The sequence below is a fragment of the Mustelus asterias genome, chromosome 5, assembly GCF_964213995.1.
Source record: "Mustelus asterias chromosome 5, sMusAst1.hap1.1, whole genome shotgun sequence".
Classification (NCBI taxonomy): domain Eukaryota; kingdom Metazoa; phylum Chordata; class Chondrichthyes; order Carcharhiniformes; family Triakidae; genus Mustelus; species Mustelus asterias.
Genome location: NC_135805.1, coordinates 50,878,803 through 50,901,440, shown reverse-complemented (window position 1 = coordinate 50,901,440; position 22,638 = coordinate 50,878,803). Strand labels below are relative to the sequence as shown.

At 40.7% G+C, this 22,638-nt stretch overlaps 1 protein-coding gene across 2 annotated transcripts in view; it reads left to right on the top strand.

Moving 5' to 3' along the window:
• The window catches only part of LOC144493526 (ensconsin-like), a 131,259-nt gene extending 109,116 nt beyond the window's left edge, over positions 1 to 22,143 (top strand). The window contains exons 13-18 of one of the 2 annotated variants that reach the window (XM_078212577.1): positions 1,823 to 1,924; positions 4,987 to 5,037; positions 5,122 to 5,191; positions 10,170 to 10,302; positions 13,741 to 13,964; positions 20,147 to 22,143. In XM_078212577.1, coding sequence (XP_078068703.1) covers positions 1,823 to 1,924; positions 4,987 to 5,037; positions 5,122 to 5,191; positions 10,170 to 10,302; positions 13,741 to 13,964; positions 20,147 to 20,157 — 591 coding nt within the window. In that variant the 3' untranslated portion in view covers positions 20,158 to 22,143. The remainder of the gene's footprint in view (positions 1 to 1,822; positions 1,925 to 4,986; positions 5,038 to 5,121; positions 5,192 to 10,169; positions 10,303 to 13,740; positions 13,965 to 20,146) is intronic. The other variant, XM_078212576.1, reaches the window with a different exon arrangement.
• Positions 22,144 to 22,638: the final 495 nt, after the last annotated feature.

Here is a 22,638-nt window from a genome sequence, read left to right as displayed (position 1 = left end):
AGATAGGGTCTATCCCAGAATACTGAGAGAGGTGAGGAAAGAAATTGCTGAGGCCTTGGCCAAAATCTTTGTGTCCTCTTTAACCACGGATGAGGTACCAGAGGATTGGAGAGTAGCTAACATTGTTCCTCTGTTTATGAAGGGCAGAAGAGACAATCTGGGAAATTACAGGCCTGTGAGCCTTACATCAGTGGTGGGGAAATTATTGGAGAAGATTCTTAGGGACAGGATGTACTCGCGTCTGGGAGAGAATAGACTTATTAGTGATAGGCAGCATGATTGAGTTCTTTGAAGAAGCGACAAGAAAAATTGGGCAGGGCAGTGGATGTTGTATATACACGGACTTTAGTAAACCCTTCGATAAAGGTCCTCGTGGCAGGCTGATACAGAAGGTGGAGTCATATGGGATCCGAGGTGAGCTGGTAAGATGGATACAAAACTGGCTTGGGCATAGAAAGTAGAGAGTAGCAGTGGAAGGGTGTTTTTCTAAGTGGAGGTCTGTGACAAGTGGTGTTCCACAAGGATCAGTGCTTGGGGCCTCTGTTGTTGTAATATATATAAATGATTTGGGGGAAAATGAGTGATCTGATTAGTAAATTTGCAGATGATACAAAAATTGGGGGAGTAGCAGGTAGTAAGGAGGATTGTCAGAGGATGCAGCAGGATATAAACCGGCTGGAGACCTGAGCTGAAAGATGGCAGATGGAATTTATCCCGGATGAATGTGAGGTGATGCAATTTGGAAGGTCGACTGCAGAAGGAAAGTATACAGTAACTGTTAGAAATATTAGCATACGGAGGGATCTAGGCATGCAGATCCACATTTCCATGAAGGTGGCAACTCAGGTGGACAAGGTGGTCAAGAAAGAATATGGCATGCTGGCCTTCAGTTGGGGTGTTGAGTATAGGAATTGGAAAATTATGTTGTATAAGACTTTGGTTAGGCCGCATTTGGAGTATTGTGTACAATTCTGGTCACCACACTACCAGAAGGATGTTGATGCATTGGAAAGGGTCATATTCTTTGTTCTTTGACTAGTTCAGTAAAATTACCACTCTGCTGCCATTCCCTGTTTATCGTTCCTATAATATGACTGCTATACTGCTGTATCCATCACCTCTGAATTAACACTTTTGACCCAGTTAGGTGGGCAGAGCAGCTCATTATCCACCTCCTGGCAGTTTAGCATATCTTTCAGGAATTCATCCAATGATGGACCCATTTACTTCTGTAGATAACCATACGCTCCCATGTTTCTGACAAGGACAAACATCATTATCAGATGACTGGGGCAGTCTTTCTCTCTATTAGGATACATAAGTTTCTGTACCTCTTTCCTCAGATTCCAGAGATAATTCCAAAGATTGAAGCACAGTGCAGAATCATGTTATTTATTTGTATTGGCTTTGCAGCCTTGTGTGTTCTCTTAATTACAATAAGAAAATACTTTATGGAAGGAATGTATCTTCATTGTTCTAAAGTAAAAGTCAATCAAATGTTGCACCACCTGATGATCAGTAAAAGTTTATATGATAGAACATGGTTTAAAAAAAAAGCTTGGGCAATGCTATGTTGTTTTATCCTCTCTCTGTGATTTGATTTTTTGTTTAAAACCTCGATGTTTTCAAGTTGTTTAGTTTCTGCATCCATTTGCATCACTGAAGGAGCGCAACCCCCTTAATAGTTCATAACCTCTGCATTTATTTTTGTACTTCTTGTCCATGACTTTTGTGACAGGTTGACAGGCTTTATAAACAACATTCTAAGATTGCTGATTACAATTATTAACATGATTGATCTGTTTCATTACACCATCTGCAGAAAGAGGAAGATGCTCGTGCTCGAGAAGAAGCTGAGAGAATGCGAATCGAACGGGAAAAGCACTTTCAGAAAGAAGAGCAAGAGCGTATGGAAAGAAAAAAGGTAAAATGTCACTTAAGAAAAAAAACTTTCTCTGATCTTTTGAAGACTCTCAGTCATAGTGGGTTTTAGTGCGATCACTGGCCACACACTTAACTCAAAAAATGGTCATTTTTCATTAGCCTCAAGAGGAATATGTTGAAGAGTAGGATGTGGAATGTTCACAGCTGACACTCGTAGTTTACAGCAAGCGTTGCTGGGCAACACTTGAAAATAGCAGCCCTAATTTACTTGCTTTTTATTTTCCCCTCCCTTTATCTGAATTACTGAAGCAAATTCACTGTCACCCAAGCTGCAATAAGCTAAATTGAATCTGGACTGTGAATCATATTTGGAAAGATTTTACGACATTCCTCACAGAACAGTGCATTTAACGAAGAAACTATGATAAGAAATATCACCTATTTTGGACTAGGTAGGTCCAGGGGTACCCAAACCGTAAACTACAATTCCACTTTTTTTTCCAAACACCAGTTCACAGGAAGGGAGGGAATGAGTTTAAAGTCAACATCAGTGCCTGCCATGATTTTCTTTTCTGGCCCCAATTCATTGGGAGGAGATTCCCTTCAAGTGACCCCACACGTGACAGAATGTGGTCCCGTTGTTTAAGAAGGGTAGCAGGGATAACCCAGGAAATTATAGGCCGGTGAGCTTGACGTCCGTGGTAGGGAAGTTGTTGGAGAGGATTCTTAGAGATAGGATGTATGTGCATTTAGAACGGAACAATCTCATTAGTGACAGACAGCATGGTTTTGTAAGAGGGAGGTCGTGCCTTACAAATTTGGTGGAGTTTTTTGAGGAAGTGACAAAAACGGTTGATGAAGGAAGGGCCGTGGATGTCGTCTATATGGATTTCAGTAAGGCATTTGACAAAGTCCCACATGGCAGGTTGGTTAAGAAGGTTAAGGCTCATGGGATACAAGGAGAAGTGGCTAGATGGGTGGAGAACTGGCTTGGCCATAGGAGACAGAGGGTAGTGGTCGAAGGGTCTTTTTCCGGCTGGAGGTCTGTGACCAGTGGTGTTCCGCAGGGCTCTGTACTGGGGCCTCTGCTATTTGTGATATATATAAATGATTTGGAAGAAGGTGTAACTGGTGTAATCAGCAAGTTTGCGGGTGACACGAAGATGGCTGGACTTGCGGATAGCGAAGAGCATTGTCGGGCAATACAGCAGGATATAGATAGGCTGGAAAATTGGGCGGAGAGGTGGGAGATGGAGTTTAATCCGGATAAATGCGAAGTGATGCATTTTGGAAGAAATAATGTAGGGAGGAGTTATACAATAAATGGCAGAGTCATCAGGAGTATAGAAACACAGAGGGACCTAGGTGTGCAAGTCCACAAATCCTTGAAGGTGGCAACACAGGTGGAGAAGGTGGTGAAGAAGGCATATGGTATGCTTGCCTTTATAGGATGGGGTATAGAGTATAAAAGCTGGAGTCTGATGATGCAGCTGTATAGAACGCTGGTTAGGCCACATTTGGAGTACTGCGTCCAGTTCTGGTCGCCGCATTACCAGAAGGACGTGGAGGCGTTAGAGAGAGTGCAGAGAAGGTTTACCAGGATGTTGCCTGGTATGGAGGGTCTTAGCTATGAGGAGAGATTGGGTAGACTGGGGTTGTTCTCCTTGGAAAGACGGAGAATGAGGGGAGATCTAATAGAGGTGTACAAGATTATGAAGAGTATAGATAGGGTGAACAGTGGGAAGCTTTTTCCCAGGTCGGAGGTGACGATCGCGAGAGGTCACGGGCTCAAGGTGAGAGGGGCGAAGTATAACTCAGATATCAGAGGGACGTTTTTTACACAGAGGGTGGTGGGGGCCTGGAATGCGCTGCCAAGTAGGGTGGTGGAGGCAGGCACGCTGACATCGTTTAAGACTTACCTGGATAGTCATATGAGCAGCCTGGGAATGGAGGGATACAAACGATTGGTCTAGTTGGACCAAGGAGTGGCACAGGCTTGGAGGGCCGAAGGGCCTGTTTCCTGTGTTGTACTGTTCTTTGTTCTTTGATCGTGTCAATCAATAAGAACCCTGATTGGAAGGTCAGTGGGTGGGGGAGGGATGTTGCATGCTGCAATTGGAGGATATGGGTGAGGGATGAGATGAGCTGGGAGCCCTTTTGCAGAAAGTTCCAGAAATCCTGATTGGTATGTGCAAATGTGTATGTTTATATTTAATGTGCGAACTTTAATAATTAAATATTGAATGTTATTCTCCTGCTGTTTTGTTTTCTTGGGTTAATTTGGAAGCATCAAAATGGGTTCACAGTGGGTAAGCTCTGGATTGTGTAATGAATGTGACAAAGCACTGCACAAGCCACTTTAGTGATGGGTTGGTTTTTGCCCATCAGCTGACGTAAATAATTGGATGATGGCAAACGACATGGACAGGTTAGTTGAATTAGCTGATTGGCAGATGTGATTCAATATCCAGAAATGTGAAATGGTATATTTTTAGGATAAATGACAGTGAGAAAAATAGTAGCCTAAATGCTAAAACTTTCTAAGCTTTCTAACTCTCAGCTTTCTAATCCCAATCAACATGAAGGGCAGGTAGAAAAGACCAAAAGCGTGTTGTAGTGGTTAAAAAAGTTAGAATGCTGAATGTCATCCTGGTCACTGCATTAAAGGAAGGATATTGGCTATAGAACCGATACAGATATGACTAACTACAATAATATTAGAAATGAGATATAGTTCTAAGAAAAGGCTGACAGGTTGGGAGTATTTTCACCAGAACAGGAAAGGTTAAAGAGATCCATTAAAGATTTCAAAAAGCTCTATTTTTTAACAAATTGAAGATTATTCCCACTGGTGGTTGAATTAGTAATGGATATTGGATGACCATTAATTTGAAAAAAAGGAAATGGCAGTAAAGATAGATTAGTAAATGTTTCTGGCACAAGTTTATTGATTGCCTGTAGAATAAAGACACTGGTAATTTTGGTGCAATCTTATTATGCATGATTGATGTATTTTGCTTCGTACTTAAAGCACTAAGCACATAATGAAACTTTATATTGCAGTTATTGTGGTTATGTTATTGATTGAATTTGTATTTCTAGAGACTTGAGCAAATTATGAAAAGAACAAGAAGATCTGACGCATCTGAAAAGGTATCCAAAATTACCAATATACTTTTGAGGTAGTTAGTTTGTACCTGTGTATTAATTTACTTGTACTCTTTTTTTATTAAACAGAAGGATAGCCAAGTACAGCCCACTGAGCAGAGAAATGGGGAAGTACCTAAACTAGTATCTCTTGATGAAGGTAATGCCTAAATATTAAAATTGTGGTGAGGTGTAGTTATTTAGTTATGTACTTAAACTTTGGCCCTTCACCTCTAGACTTTAGATTTAAATCTAGAACAGAATGAATGGTTTTCACAGACTCTCAGAACTGTTACAGCACAGAAACTTTTGGTATCAAGAGAACTTGAATGTGACCATGCTTAATCCATTCTTATGACTTCAATAGTCTAACCACCTACATGAGAGAACTGGTTGAAAGGATCACATGAGCAAAGGAGAATAGCACCATGGAGGAAAGCTTGCATCATGTTCCTTGCAATGACTCCTGGATGCTGTGTATGATCATAACTGATACTTTACTGATATCTCTTTACCGAGTTCCCTACTTGAATCTTATTTTCTGGCACACTCATACACTGTCACACTCTGGTTATCACTACCTGTATCGCTAACCTCCACTATTGCTTTGTTCCCACGTGTAAATGTTCCCCCTATCATTTGGTTTAAAGCCCCCTCTACAGTCATTGTTAAATGATACACCAGGACAGTCATACCAGCATTATTTAGGTGAAGGCCTTCCCAACAAGGTCTAGCTCCCTCTTTGCCCAGTACTGGTGCCGGTATCCCAAGGATTGGACCCCATTTTTCTCATGCATTCAACTCTGATGTTGTTTATCCTATGCCAATTTACTCATGGCTCAGGTAGTAATCAAGAGATGATTAATTTTGTGGTTCTGCTTTTTAATTTAGCCCCTATCTGCTCATGCTCACTCAGCAGAAACTATCTTGTTGGTCCCCACATGGACCATGACAACTGGACCCTTTCCCTCCCATTCCAAGTTTTTCTTCAGTTCCAAGAAATGTCCTCAATCCAACCTTTGTGACTCACTGCAGAAAATAGTATATATACTCCTAGCTATTACTGTCCCCTACAACTTCATTTCTTTTTACTTTCCACACTTGAATGGCCCTCAGCACCACAGTGCTGTGGTCAGTTTGCTCATCCTCCCAGCAGTCCCTGCTCTTGTTCACACAATCTGCAAGAACATCAAACCTATTAGACAATTGCAAGGACTGAGGCTCCTCCATTGCTACCTTCTGAATCTCTATACCAGCCTGTCTTACAATCATACCTCCTTATTCCTAACTACAAACCAAATCTGAAGTATCCATCCAAAAGGGTGTGATTGCCTCCCGAACAAAATATACACGTCACTTTCCCCACCATGATGCATCACAGCGTCCAAAGACTCAGTCTCATCAGTTCTGATCAGAAGGTCCTCGGGCTGCAGACAGATGTGGTTACTATGGATCACACAAATGTCCATCAGCTCCAACATGATACAGCTGCAACACATCTGCTTTGCCATCTTTATTGTGTTTTCTTTAGCTAATTGGGTTTCAAGTTTAGAGATAGCACTGAGTTATCTGTAGTTATAATATGGAGTTTAACTAGTTGACCTATAAATGTAACATGTTTGTCCACCAGTTTAAACTATTGCCTCAGTTTAGAGAGAGAGAAAAAACTTAAGTCACCAAACGATCACCTACCAACTCGCCAAGTTATTACCTCGGAGCTGCAGTTCTCCGGTCTTGCTGTCAAGTTTGCATTTGGCATCAACTTAACTGTAACAGTAAATTGTAATTTATTTCCGTCTTAGTCAGTGATAAACACACTCCCTGCTGGGAGGCAGCTGCAGTTAATTGGGTAACTGGGCAGAATTGGGCCCCAAGCCAGCAGTGCCTAATTCAGCTTAGCTCTATAAATAGCAGATACACAAAGCAAGTCGCAAGAAGCTGACACCTTGCCTGCATGCAACAAGGCTGAGATAGATCGATCAATAGAGATCCACCTGCTTATTTACCAAATTCCCGGAGGTAGGTACTCTGCCTTGCTTCACTCAGACGACTTTATGTAACTTCCTTTGTGTGTCTGCAAAACCACCTATAATTTATAGGAGAGTAGTTGGGGGGGGGGAAAAAAAGTCCTGGAGGAAGTAACCACCTCCTGGAAGAATGACGGCAGCAGCGGAGCCATTAGCAGCACAAGAGGAGCTGCAGGGGACGCACTCCGAGGCAAACATCAGCTCTTGCTGGAGGATCATCAACTCGGTGAAAGACGCCTTTTGGTCTGCCCGAAACATGTCCCCGACCAAGTGTTGCAGACTGGCACATTCTAAAGCCCAGGACTATATGCTGCGGGACACTCTTAAACTTGGGGCAGCCATTGACAAGGCGCAATGGGGAGGGTCACCCTCTAAGACTTTTTTTCAGCCACAATGAACCGAATGGAGCAGAACCCCCTTGGGCTAAATGACTCACTGAATGTATACAGTGAATATTAAATGCATCTCAATTGTATTCAAGCACCTCGGAATGCAATTTGTTCTATGTAGACAGCTTTTAAATACCGTTGCACCATTTGTAAGGACCATTTTGAAATGTCTTTAATGTTTCTTTGACTGCATTGAAACACCTTAGTGTAACTCGATGTACGTAAAGAACCTGAATATTATTGCACTTTGAGTAATGGCCATTTTAGAATGTTGGTAGTTCTTTCGGATATTCTATGAATAAAGTATAGTTTTGCAAAACAAACAGGAGCAGCAGGGCCACTCGCAGCGTGAGAGGAGAAGCACCACCTTCATGAGTTCATGAAACCGCCACTGCACTTTATGAATCCCAGGCAGAAAGATCCTGTGAGAACGGACAGTAGGAGTACATGTGCTACTATGTCCTAGGAGCATACAGCAGAGCCTGGTCTCCAGTTGTCTTGGACCCCCTTACCATTGGATCAAGAATGTGCTCCATCAAGCCTGTGAGATAGCTGGTGTGCAATGTCAATCTACATTAAAAGAACTCGTGCACAGGCATTATTCGCCCCACAAAATGAAGTTTGGGTCCTGGAACATCAGGACCCTCATGGGCAACCAGAACAGTGTACTGCTATCATTGTCCTGGAGCTCAGGTGATTAGATATTGACATCACCGATCTAAGTGAGACCCAACAGGTCGTGAAAGGCAGGTCAGAGTGGTGGTCACACCACCTCCTGGAAAGGCAAACCAGAAGAAATTTCCTGCTTTTACAGGGTTGGCTTTGCCATTAAAAACTATTTGGCCATCTCGGAGACTCTATTTGCGGGATAAACTAATGCCTCATGACCCTTCAGCTCACCAGAACCAGTGTGTTACAGTCCTCAGGACGTACTCGCAACAGTGGAAGCTGCAGACCAGCTCCAAGAGGAATTTTGCTCCAGCCTTGAACAATCCTTGGCTCAAGTCACAACGGGCGACAATGGGGACTTCGTTGTGCAAGTTGGAAAGAACACTGATCTCTGGGGAGGACAAACCATACGGTGCTCCTGACAAAATGTCTAGAACACGTCCTCATCATAACCACCTTGTTCTGTCAGAGACAACTACAAGGCCTCATGGCAACATCGTCACTCTAAGCACTGGCACCTACTCAAACACGTTACTGTCCAAGCAAGGCACCATAGATATTTGAGTATCACCTATGCCGTGACAGGCCACTGTCTAATCCACTCTGATCAACATCAATGTAGGCCCAAAGCAGCGACGGCAGCAGAAAAAATGCTGCAAGAAAATCAATACTAAGGAACTCAAAGGCCTGATAAGAGAGCCATATTCAGCCAGTGCCTCATTGCCAATGTAACGACTCCTGGTGACCCAGAGACAGTGTCCATAGTGACTGATCTGCACTCACATTGTCTCCTCAAGATCCTGCAAATCCATTGGCATGATAGATATGTCAACATTGCCAGCTTTGAAGCAATGAGCACGCTCCATCAGTTCAGCTAGGCAGGTCACATTGACCACATGCCTGACACGAGACGGCCAATGCAAACACTACTTGGAGCTTCGACATGATAACCAAGCTCCAGGGGGACAGAGGAAATGCTTCAAGGGCACCCTCCAAAGCCGCCTCAGAAAATTGCTACATACCTACCTGCACCTGGTAATCCCTGGCCCAAGACCGCCTTAAGTGGAGGAAAAACATCTAGGAAGGAGCTGAAACCTCGAGTTTCATCTTCCAAGAGCAAGCTGAAGCCAAGCAGGGGCAGTGAAAGGAGCACTTGACAACTCTAGCTCTCCGCCCACCTGCTCCTCCAACCACCGTCCGCTTCACGTGTGACAAAGACTAGGTTGCACATTGTACGCCTCAAATCACCTGAGAACATGTTTTTAGTGTGGAAGCAAGTCATCCTTAATTCTGAGGGACTGCTTAAGAAGAGAAGAAGAAATATTTATACTGGCTGAAATTGTACAGAATTAAGTTGAGCACTGTTGGTAAAAGAACCAGTTCTGACCAGCTACCCAATTAAATAACCGCAGTTGTCTCTCAGCAGGAAGCATGTTTATCACTAAGACTGAAAGAAACTTCAATTTACTGTTACATTTATATGGCAAATGCAAATTTGACTAGATTTGCAAAAGTAATCGACCCTTAAAATTTCCTCACTTAATCAAATTCCCAGAATTAAGCATCTTGCTGCACTCAAACAAGTTGCCACCTTCGTGTGAGTTATAACTCCAAATCTTGTGTTTCATTGAACTCAATTTTAATTATTTTTCCTCGCAGCAGAACTCTTTCATCGCAGGAATTGATCTAGTGAACCTCCATTGCACAGACGCACACCTCTGATAAATCCAATTGAGAAACTTATTTTCCCCTCCAAAAAAGGTTTTGGAATGTAGAGCTCAATTTCGCAAGGAATAGTTGAGGCAAATTACTTGAAGCTACCGGAAGAAAGGAATAGAATGTGCTTATTTCATGGAGTAGTGTTGGGGGAGGCTCTCTTGCAACAGAGTCTGGCGTGGGCTATTTGGATCAAATGGTCCGTTTCTGTGCTGTAAATTCTATACTTTTGCAGTAATATATTATACACATGATCTAATGTTATTTAAGTGGTATTCTACTAAATGTAGAATTTTCATGAAGCAACTGCAGAAATGTTTTTTTGTTTTTCTTTCAGCATCCAGCCAGAATCCTGACTTAACAACTGAAACAGAAATAATATCTGAAGAAATGGCCAATGAAGAATCAGTAATTCAAGAAGTGGACACTAAGGGGGAGTTTGTAGATCATTCTCAAATAGATAAAGAATGGTAAGAGCAGTGCTAACTTAATCAGCAATCATTTTTTAGTATTTAATTTTCATGTCTAAATCATAATCTAAATTCTATTGAAAGAGATCACCAAAGGCGTAATGCAAATGCTGTCGAATACAAGGTAGGTATATTGAAGAAAGCCACAATTTTAGCTCTTACGGCTAGTAAGAACTTCAGAATTTCCAAGCAGGAGAAAAAAAGTCCATTGTAATTTGCTTTCTACCATCCTTCTAATTCAGAGTTACCATTGACCAGAAATAGCCATATAGTACTGTGGCTACCAGAGCAATCCAAATCCTGCAGTGAGTAACTCACCACCTGACTCCCCATAGCCTGTCCACCATCTACAGGAACAAGTCAGGAGTGTAATGGAATACTCTCCACTTAACCTGGATGAGGACAAGTGAAACAACACTGAAGAGGCTTGACACCATGGCAATGCAGCCTGCTTGATTGCTGCCCCTTCCACAAAAAATCAATCCCTCCACCACCAACGAGCAGTGGCAGGCCTATGTACCGTCTACAAGATGCACTGCAGGAACTCACCAAGGTTCCTTGAGCAGCACCTTCCCAACCCAAACCACTGCAATCTAGAAGGATGAGCAGCAGATACCTGGGAACACCAGCACCTAGGGGTTCCCCTCCAAGCCACTCACCATCCTGACTTGGAAGTATGTCGACATTCCTCCAGTGTCGCTGGGTGAAAATACTCGGATTCTCTCCTTAACAGCACTGTGGATGTGCCTACACCTCAGGCACTGCAGTGGTTTAAAAAGGCAGCTCACCACCACCTTCTCAAGGGCAACGAGGGATGGACAATAAATACTGGTCTCGCAGCAATACCCACATCCCATAAATGAATAATTTAAAGTAACTAATTAAATTATCGGTTAATCGCGATTATCAATCCAACTCTGTGTTGGACTACCCTATTGTTGCCTCCAGTTGTGGCATCCAACTGTCAAATGATGGCAACATTTTTATCTTTTCTGGCCTTAGCTAACATCCATTCCGTTTGTTAATCTAATTTGTTTCCTTTTGTGCTACTGCCACAACATAGGGCGGCACGGTAGCACAAGGGCGGCACGGTAGCACAGTGGTTAGCACCGCTGCTTCACAGCTCCAGGGTCCCGGGTTCGATTCCCGGCTTGGGTCACTGTCTGTGTAGAGTTTGCACATTCTCCTCGTGTCTGCCTGGGTTTCCTCCGGGTGCTCCGGTTTCCTCCCACAGTCCAAAGATGTGCGGGTTAGGTTGATTGGCCAGGTTAAAAATTGCCCCTTAGATTCCTGGGATGCGTAGGTTAGAGGGATTAGCGGGTAAATATGTGGGGGTAGAGCCTGGGTGGGATTGTGGTCGGTGCAGACTCGATGGGCCGAATGGCCTCCTTCTGCACTGTAGGGTTTCTATGATTTCTATGATATATTGAAGCAGAATTCCAGATCTGTTTTTTAACACCATTTACTGTTTGGCAAATGTCCATTAGTTCACTTACCATCTTCAAGGCTGAAATATTTGTTTCTCCAGTCTTTCCTCATGAATTAGCCCTTTGCAAAGGATCAATCTTTCCAAGGACTTGTTTTGGTGACCAGAATGGGGCACATCATCTCAAGATGTGGTATATCTGACCAGGCCACTATGCTGTTGATATTCGTTGAAAAATTGAATAACTGATGGAACATAATAGTCATTCTTGGAAACCTGTTACCCCCCCTTGAGTCAGTTTCTTGTCTGAAGCCACACACAGCAAATCACTTATTAATAATGTGCTCCATGCCAGATTCTATCTTTTACAACACTGATGAGAGGTTGCTGGCCTGGAATTCAGCACTTGTGCAGAATTTAAATTTTTACGGTCTCCCCCAGATCAGAGTGGTCATTTGTGGTCTAGGCTCAAGGGGCCAAATGTTTACAATTATTTCTTACATTCTTAATTCACTGCTTTTCTGCCATGGTTGCTACTTTGAGATTCGTGCAGAGGTAAAAAGTGTAATAGATCTTGAGGAATTTCACGTGCATTGGCATGAAAGTGGCATGAGATGCATTGTGTTTCAGACCATTAACTTAGTTAAAGTTTAAATGTATGTATTGCTGTCTTCTGGATAGGCTGGTTTATTTTCAATCAGTTCACGAAATGAAATCTAAGGGCCTCAGTACAATACTCTTGAGGCCAAAGGGTGTATTACGTAGTTTCCGTGTTGTGGCTGAAAGCTGTGTGTTTTAGAGATTGAATAGGTTGGGACTTTATTCCCTGGAGCGTAGAAGATTGAGGGGAGATTTGATAGAGGTGTATAAGATTTTGAAGGGTATAGATAGAGTGAATGCAAGCAGTCTTTTTCCGCTGAGGCTAGGGGAGAAAAAAACCAGAGGGCATGGGTTAAGGGTGAAAGGAGAAAAGTTTAAAGGGAATATTAGGAGGGGCTTCTTCACGCAGAGAGTGGTGGGAGTGTGGAATGAGCTGCCGGATAAAGTGGTAAATGCCCTTTTAACATTTAAGAAAAACTTGGACGGGTTCATGGATGAGAGGGGTGTGGAGGGATATGGTCCAAGTGCAGGTCAGTGGGACTAGGCATAAAATGGTTCGGCACAGACAAGAAGGGCCAAAAGGCCTGTTTCTGAGCTGTAATTTTCTATGGTTCTATGGTTCTAATCTATTTCGAGTGAAATAATGGCAATAGAAATATTCACTTAATACAAATGTTGACATTTCGTTGCATATAAAAGATGCATTATACTACTTTTTGCAGTTGAATTTTCATTCACTTCGGTCTTTGTTTAAAGTGTGACTTGCAGTATTCAATTTTATAAATTAACTGATGTCGTCTTTGATACTTCGAGTAAGTAAAAGAAATTTCCACATGATCTTAGTGGAACTCCAGAGAAACTACTTGGTTGAACATAATCATTTATGGAGTTTATCCAAGATTTCTGGGCATTTTCTGCCAAAGATTGAATGAGAAGTCAGGGAAACCTCATGGAAATTCAGAACCAATTTTATTGCACAAGTTGATATGTGTTTACCATCAACAGAAATGTATCTGTACGTCCTGTATGAATTGCTGAACCCACATCTGTGAAAGTGCTTTGTTATAGATCAATTTTTGCAATGAATTATTTTGTGAAAGTAATTGATAACTGATGAGGTACACCTGCTACCAGTGAAGTCTTGTGATTGGAATTTGTTAACGTAACATAATCTCATAATTTGTATGTAAAATAAACTGGCAAAAATGGGAGTGCAGCAATGATTATTTTTCACCTTTTTGGAATAAAACAGTTTTGGGAGTACTATTATGTTGGCAGATTAAGCTCTAAAACATATTGTCACGATAAAAATGTTAATAATCACAGCAAATTTTCTAGAACATTGCTTCATCTTGATATCTCTACCCAAAAAATATTTCTGGCTTGGCTGATCTTATTTTTTTAATCTCTAGTCCTGTTACTGAGAAAATCATTAGAGAGAATGGAGTTTCTGTGCAAAATGAAAACTTTGAAGATTTTATTGATCTCTCGCTTGGAATAAAAACTGCCAGAGTTGCCACAGAAACCAGTAATGAAGAAGTTGGAATTCCCGTGAATCCAATAATTGCATTTGAGGAAAATGGATCCATGGAACTATTAACCAAAGTAGATGGCATTCAGGCTCAACAAACAGCAGGTATGTAGTTATCTCATTCTGCACAGTGTATAAATGTTTAACAACAATGTTTTCTAGATTATATTGTTTTGTTGTGGATCTGGGGTACTAAGGACCTGACCTTTGAAGACATGGCCACCATTGGTAAGACATAGAAAATAGCAGGACCATGAATGACTGAATTTGGAAAAACAGAAATGTCTTTGAGGATTGTGAGGCTGGAGGAATTTTGATGTATGGAGGGGTAAAGCCATGGGAGAATTTGAATACTGGGATGATAACTTTAAAGTCAAGATTTTGATAGACTCGAAGCCAGTGTAGATCAGCAACCATGGGAGTGATGGTTGGGTGGGATTTCGTTCTGATTAGGATACAGGAAGCAGTGTTGGCTCAAGGAGAATGATAAAAGGAGAAAATAACTTGGATTGTAATCTGTGATAGTGCTTTGGTTCAGCATCCAAGAAGTCAAATATGTAATTTGAACCAATGACACCGGAGGAACAAAGGGAAAGTTGAACTTTTCTCACAAAGTGGGCTATTCGAGCATGGGATGTTTTGCGTATAGCAATAATGTTATTTAATAGTAAATTGAGTATTAGAAAAGCAAAAATCTAAATATGAGGAAAGGGCGTGCACATAAAATTAGTTGTAGCTACTACTGACAAAGATGAAGTGGGCTGTGAATAGAAACATAAAAAATAGGAGCAGGATCAGGCCATTCGAGCCTGTTTCGCGATTCATTTTGATCATGACTTATCACCCATTCCCCCCCCCCCTCCCACCTCCCCCAACCATTAGCCCCAACAGCTATATCTAACTCGTTCTTGAAAACATACAATGTTTTGGCCTGAACTGTTTTCTGTGGTAGAAAATTCCCCAGGCTTGCCACTCTCTGGATGAAGAAAGTTCTCCTCATCACAGTCCTAAATGGTCTACCTTGTATTGTTAGATCGTGACCCCTGGTTCTGGACTCCCCCGTGTTTGGAAACATCCTTCCTGTATCTATCCTGTGTGTCATAGAAGAACCCCTACAGTGCAGAAGGAGCCCATCGAGTCTGTACCGACTCTCCAAAAGAGCACACTACCTAGGCCCACTCCCCTGCTCTATCCCCGTAACCCACGCACTGATCATGATCAATCCACCTAACCTGCACTTCTTTGGACTGTAGGAATTTTATAGGTTTTTGAGATAGCCCCCTCATTCTTCTGAACTCCAGTGGATATTATCCTAACCGACTCTATCTCTCCTTGTACTGCTGTCCCACGAATCAGTCTGGTAAACCTTCGCATTCCGTCCATAGCAAGAACATCCTTCCTCAGTTAAGGAGACCAAAACTATGCACAATATTCCAGGTGTGATCTCACCAAGGCTCGATATAACTGCAGCAAGACATCCCTACTCCTGTACTCAAATCCTTTCACTATGAAGGCCATTTGCTGCCTTCACTGCCTGCTGAACCAGCATGCTTTCAGCTACTGGTGCACAAGGACACCCAGGTCTCGTTGCACATTCCCCTCTCCCAATCTATAGCCATTCAGATAATAAGCCTTCCTGTTTTTGCTCCCAAATTGGATAACCTCACATTTATCCACATTATATTGCATTTGCCCATTCACACAACTTGCCCAAATCATACTGAAGGATCTCTGCATCCTCCTCGCAGCTGACCCTCCTACCCAGCTCTGTGTCATCTGCAAATTGGAGATATTACATTTAGTTCCCTCATCTAAATCATTAATAGATATTGTGAATAGCTGGGGTCCAAGCACAAATCCCTGTGATATGCCACTAGTCACTGCCTGCCACTTGGGAAAACGACACATTTATTCTTACTCTTTGTTTCCTGTTTGCCAACTAGTTTTCTATCCATCTAAATGCACCACACCCAATCCCATGTGCTTTAATTTTACATGCTAATCTCGTATGTGGGACTTGGCCGAAAGCCGCCTTGAAGTCCAAATAAACCACATCCACGGGCTCTCTCATCCTCATAAAGAACAAAGAAAATTACAGCACAACAGGCCCTCCAAGCACTAACCAAGCTGCCCGACTGAACTAAACCTCCTACCCTTCCGGGGACCGTATCCCTCTATTCCTGTCCTATTCATGTATTTGTCAAGATGCCCCTTAAAAGTCACTATCGTATTTGCTTCCACTACCTCCCCCGGCAGTGAGTTTCAGGCACCCACCACCCTCTGTGTAAAAAATCTGCCTCGTACATCTCTTTTAAACCTTGCTCCTCGCACCTTAAACCTGTGCCCCCTAGTAATTGACTCTTCCACCCTGGGAAAAAAGCTTCTGACTATCCATTCTGTCCATGCCTCTCAATCTTGGAGACTTCTATCAGGCCGCCCCTCAACCTCTGTCGTTCCAGTGAGAACAAACCAAGTTTCTCCAACCTCCTCCTCATAGCTAATGCCCTCATTACCAGGCAACATCCTGGTAAATCTTTTCTGTACCCTCTCCAAAGCCTCCACATCCTTCTGGTAGTGTGGCGACCAGAATTGAACACTATATTCCAAGTGCGGCCGAACTAAGGTTCTATAAAGCTGCTCATTTTTAAGCTCTACTATTTCCATACTCGAAGAATTCCAGTAGATTTGTCGTAAATCCATGCTGACTGTGTCCAATCCTGCCATTCCTTTCCAAGTGCTCTGCTATTAAATCTTTTACAATGATGTCTAGCATTTTCCCCACTACCAACGTCAGGCTGACTGGTCTGTTTTTGTGTTTTCTCTCTACCTCCCTTTTTAAATAGTGGGGTTACATTAGCTACCCTCCAGTAAGAACTGTTCCAAAGTTATAGAATTTTAAAAAAAATTCAGTCATGGGATGTGGGCATCACTGGCTGGGCCAGCATTTATTGCCCATCCCTAATTGCCCTCCATTTCAGAAGACACTTGAGAGTCAACCACATTGCTATGGATTTAAAGTCCCAGGTAGACCAGAGCAGTTAAGAATGGCAGATTTCCTTCCCTAAAGAACAGCAGTGAACCAGATGGTTTTTACGACAACCAACAATGGTTTTACAGTCATCATTAGACATTATAATTCAAGATTTGTTTGGTTATTATTGAATTCAGATTTCACCACAACCTGCCATGGTGGAACTCGGGCCTCCAGTCCTTGATTTGGATCTCTGAATTACACACAACAATTCCACCATCTTCCCAGATCTTGGAAGATGACTACCAATGCATCCACTATTTCTAGGGCCACTTCCTTGAGTACTCTGGGATGTAGATTATCAAGTCCTGAGGATTTATCGGCCATCAATCTCATCAATTTCCCCAACACCATTTCCCTACTAATACTGTTTTCCTTTAGTTTCTCCCTTGCATTCCCCAACATTTCAGGTAAGTTATTTGTGTCCTCCTTTGTGAAGACAGAACCAAAGTATGTATTTAGTTGGTCATTTCTTTGTTCCCCATTATTAAATTCCCTTGTTTCTGACTGTGAGGGAGTTGCATTTGTCTTCACAAATCTTTTTCTTTTCACATACCTATAGTTTTTATGTTCCCACAAGCCTACACTCGTACTCTACTTTCCCCTGCTTAATCAATCCCTTTGTCTTCCTTTGCTAAACTACTCCTCAGATCTGCTGTTTTTGCTGGCCAACTTGAATTCCCCTTCTTTGAATCTAATGTTATATCTAATTTCTCTTGAGCCACGGTTTCCCATCTCTCCTGTTCCGATTTTGCACCAGACAAGAATTAACAATTGTTGCAGTTCACCCATGTGTTCTTTGAATGTTTGCCATTGCCTATCCCCTGTCATTCTCATAAGTAACGTTCCCCAAACCACCATAGCCAACTCGCACCTCATCATCGTAATTTCTTTTTATTTAGATTCAGGATCCTAGTCTCAGAATCAGCTACGTCACTCTCCATCTTGATGAAGAATTCTATTATGGTTTCTCATCCCCAAGGGGCCTTGCACAACTAGATTGCCAATTATTCCTTTCTCATTACATAATACCCAACCTAGGATGGTCTGTTCTCGAATTGTTCCTCAACGTATTGGTCTAGAAAAACCATCCCATGTATGTTCCAAGAATTCCTTCTCTACGGTATTGTTATTAATTTGATTTGCCCAATCTAAACGCACATAATTACAGATGTTCCTTTATCGCATGCGTCTCTGATTTCTTGTTTAATTCCATCACCGACATCACCCTGACAGTTTGGGGTCTATATACAACCTGCACTAATGTTTTTTGCCCCTTTGTGTTTCTCAGCTGTACCCATACAGATGCCACATCATCGGAGCTAATGTCTTTCCTCACCATTGCGTTATTTTCCTCTTTAATTAGCAATGCAACTCCACCACCTTTTCCTTTTTTATCTGTCTTTTCTAAATACCCCGGATGTTCAGTTCCAACCCTAATCACACTGCAGCCATGTCTCCGTAATCCTGACTTTATCATACTTCTTTAGGTCTATTTGTGCAATTAATACATCCACTTTATTGTAAATGCAACGTGTATTAAGGCACAAAGTCTTGAGGCTTGTGTTTTTAACATCCCTTGTCCTTTCTCATTTTCAGTGTGGCCCTGTTTGATTCTGGCCCTCGATTTCTCTGCCTATCACTTTTCTTATCTTCTGTCTTTTCTTACCCTTGTTTTCCCCCTTTCTCTGATCCCTTGCTTAGGTTCCACCCAGCTGCCATTTTAGTTTAAACCCTCTCCAACCACTCTAGCAATTACTCCCCATAGGACATTAGTCCAGGTCCTGCCCAGGTGCAATCCGTCCAGTGTGTACTGGTCCCAATGTCCAAGGAACCTGAAACCCTCCCCCTTGCAACATTTCTTCAGTCACATATTCATCTAATATGTCCTATTTCTGCTTTGACTATCACTAGTAGTAACCGTGAGATCACTATCTTTGAGGTCCTAATTTTCAACTTATTTCTTAACTCCCTATATTCTACTGTTAGGTCATCATCCCATTGTTTATGTAATTAGCTTGTACCAATATCTACCACAACCACCGGCTGTTTATCCCACGCCGCCCCTCCACCCCCCAGAATGTCCTTTAGCCACTCTGTGAAATTCTTGATCCGAGCACTAGAGTAGCCACCCCGTATTTACAATTTCTATAATTCTATTAACTAAATCATGAAATACATCAGGCCAGTATATTAAACCAATTGCAACATGGTACAATAAAACAATCAAACATTTGTGTTTTTATATATATATATATATATAATATATAAGTCACACCTTGTTATTAACCAATTATATGCTAATTGCTGTCAGTTGTACCACTTTCCTGAAATCCGACTCATTCTGATATAAAATAACAGCTAACCTGTCAACATTTGAGTTTAAAGACTAAATACAGATTTATGTTTTGTGATTTATATTCCATTTGTTTGGAACGTGCATTTTAATGTAGTTTAATCCCATTGTAATGCCGTCCATCATCCATTCTCATATTATTAAAAAGAAAACATTGCAAAATTTTAATAAAATTGGTTGGTGAATATATTTCTTTCAAAAGAGACTTGTGTTCAACAATGTATACCTGGATTCAATAGACATTAGAAAAGATCATATACCATGTTTAGCATTAGTTGGTTAGTTAATGGCAGGGATATTTAAAGTGGACAATAGCAGTATGATCAGAAACATAATTTATAATATGCTCAGTCTGTACCTCTAGCAAATGGACAATGCACCAGGTGGAAATAAAGTATTTTCAACCACCCGCCCCACCAACAGAAGTCGGGAAAGGCGAATTAAGTCTGGCCGATCTCTACACTGAGCACCTTGATAATTAGCTTTCTCAAGGGCAATTAGGGATGGGCAATAAATACTGGCCTAACCATTAAAGCCCACATCCCTTACATGAATAGAAAAATGCTGCATTTTTTTAAAAAAAAATCCTTGAAGGGGAAGAATGAAAGCAGCAAAGTGTGAAATAACACTCAACCATTCATGGAATTATATTTGTATGTCTGTGGTAGTCTAAATCTGTTTTTTAAAATCAGTTGAGGAATTGATTGGTGCAATGAAACTACCGTGTGACTTCGGAGATTGAATGTATCATTTGTTCAAATTCAGGACATAGAATATATACTTTAATTCAATTTGGGCTTCTGTCTTCATCTGATTTCTAAACTTTGAATAGAGGTGTGAATTTCTGTTTCATAAATCTACTTGCTCTAACCTTTATACCTCTTTCTATATTTCTTCCAGAAGTGATTTGAATATGTTGAGCAGGAGCAACAAAGCGTGGCGTTCAGTAAGCACATTCTCAGCAGCTGGATTATTTTTGTTTCACATCGTGAAGGATTGAAGTGCAGCCATTTTACAATCCAACGTGTAATTTTTTAAAACAAAACTAGAAGCTAACCATGACTGTGAGAATGGAAATATAAAAGTGCAAGATGTGGGTAGAGGAATTCACCATTGCTAACTGAACATCTAGTTAATTCTGATCACTGGTTAATCATCCTTAGTATGCATTGTATATAAACTGCTTTTCCAACATGTTCCTTCAGGGAATTGGCATTCTTCTATATATGTCAAGAAATGAGAATGACAGATTTGTGATGGTGAAGGGCAGTATTTCAAAATTAGCAGTACTTAACACTTTTTGAAAACCTATTACTTGAATAAGCCTTGTTGCGCTGCAGATAGTTGATAATGAGGCCCCGTATATATCTATGAACCTAATGGTTTAAACATAGCACAGTGAGCTCTACAGAGTTGTATCTAATCCCTTTAAATACTAAACAAATCTTTTTTAGATGCTTCACTGTTGCCACCGATTCAGAAATTTTTGACACCAGGTACAACAGAAAAATGTTGAAAATAGTGTTTAATAAATTGGATTCTAATGGCAATTCTGTGAATGGTTAATAAATAAAGCACCTGTTGTGCACAGGTTGGTATTTATCACTAGGAAACTTTGAGGTACATAGCCATGCCAGTGAAGTGTCTCAAATAGATTGACTTTATATATAAACAATATTAATTCAACTTGAGTGTGGTCAAATAGTTGTAATGCCTTATGATCTGATAGAAAAGTCACTTGAAATTTAGATGATGCTACTTAAATATGATGAACTTTCAATTGCCTTATCAGATCATGAGACTAAGTAAAAGAGATATATGGAGTCTTTGCTTTTGCTCGTTTCAGAGCAAGAAACCTGACTTGTACCTGGAGTTTGAGATGGCATTCCTTCTATGTGACTTCCACTGACTAGATTTTGAGTCTTTAAATTTAACTCATTTATAAGTTACTGCACAAATGAAGCTCATAACTTCCATCCCATGTTTAGAAATTGCTGCTAGAGAGCATGACTGTAAAACCTTGCACTTTCTTTTCCTCTTGAATACTACTGAAATTATTGCAGACCGTGCTAAATATGACCAGATGTCAGTTTATTTTTCTCTCATGAGCATTATGGTTCAAATACCATTATGTAACATTTTCATAGTTAATCACTGCATGAAATTATATCAAATAGGTTAATTTAAAGCCAGCTGGTGTACATTTTATGCATAAAGAAAGGCTTATTCTAAGCTTTAAAAATCTTCATCCATCCGCAAGTATAAAAAAGCCATTTAGCAATTTGTTCAGTAAATCGTTGTATAGCTGCATATTTTGTTCTAATTCTTTTTTCGGTATGGTTTATTCATCCATGTATATAGAAATTATTTAAAAATGGGGAAAATTCTTTAATTTTCTTTAGCTTTGTTTTAATCTGTATAGATGGTGTACAAAAAAAGTTATTTTGCGTTAATATTTTTAGATTCTAAATTGGTTTGCAGTTGTAATGTGATTGCCACAATAATCAGGCATGTGATTTATTGCTGATCTAATTTTACCAACAATGTTCTGAATTGATTTTTTTTCTCTAATCCAGAGGATACTGAAAATTGAATATTTCAGGTCTTAGTACCTCTTTCCTGCCTACTTTAAATATAGACAATGAATTAAATGAATTGTAAATGTTTATGAAGGGGATTGGCGATATTGCCAACAAATGATTTCTAGAGTGAGTAACTAATGAGGAAGGGTCAATAAAACCTGCACGAGTTTGAAGAAAAATGCCCTTGTTTTCCACTTTCTCTGCATTTCCCAATCTACCCAACTTTTGTAGCTTCAAAAGATAATCCTCAATTTGTTGGAGACAAGTTTGATAACTTGCACAAACAAAATGCAATAAAATAATAGTTTCTGTAGCTACTCTGTACTGCAGTTTTATTATTTCTATATATACAACTGATTTGAAAATGGTGCCTTGACAAACATTTTGCACCATTTTGACTGATAGAATTAGATACAGATATACCATTTATTCCAAAAACATTGTTAATAAAGAATAGTTCATTATGTATTCACAATAGGTTTTGTGCTTTAAAGTTTATCTATCAAGGTATAGCAGAATTCTGTTGAGTGCTCATAACTCCCATTTATGTACGTTGTTCCCATTCTTGTTGCTCTGAATTTTTGACTATTAATTCCTATTTTTCTTTTTATAGTGCATTTTCAGTTAAACTGAGACTGTTACTTCCCCTTTCCAGAACTTTAATAACCAATAGATCTCAGTACCAAGTTGTCAGCCTTTGTTCTGCCGCACAACTTAAGATACTAAATTTGAAAGGGATCAGCTCATAATGAGAAAGATCGGGCAAATGTACAAATCAGAATTGGTTGCATTATATATTTAAAACTGTGA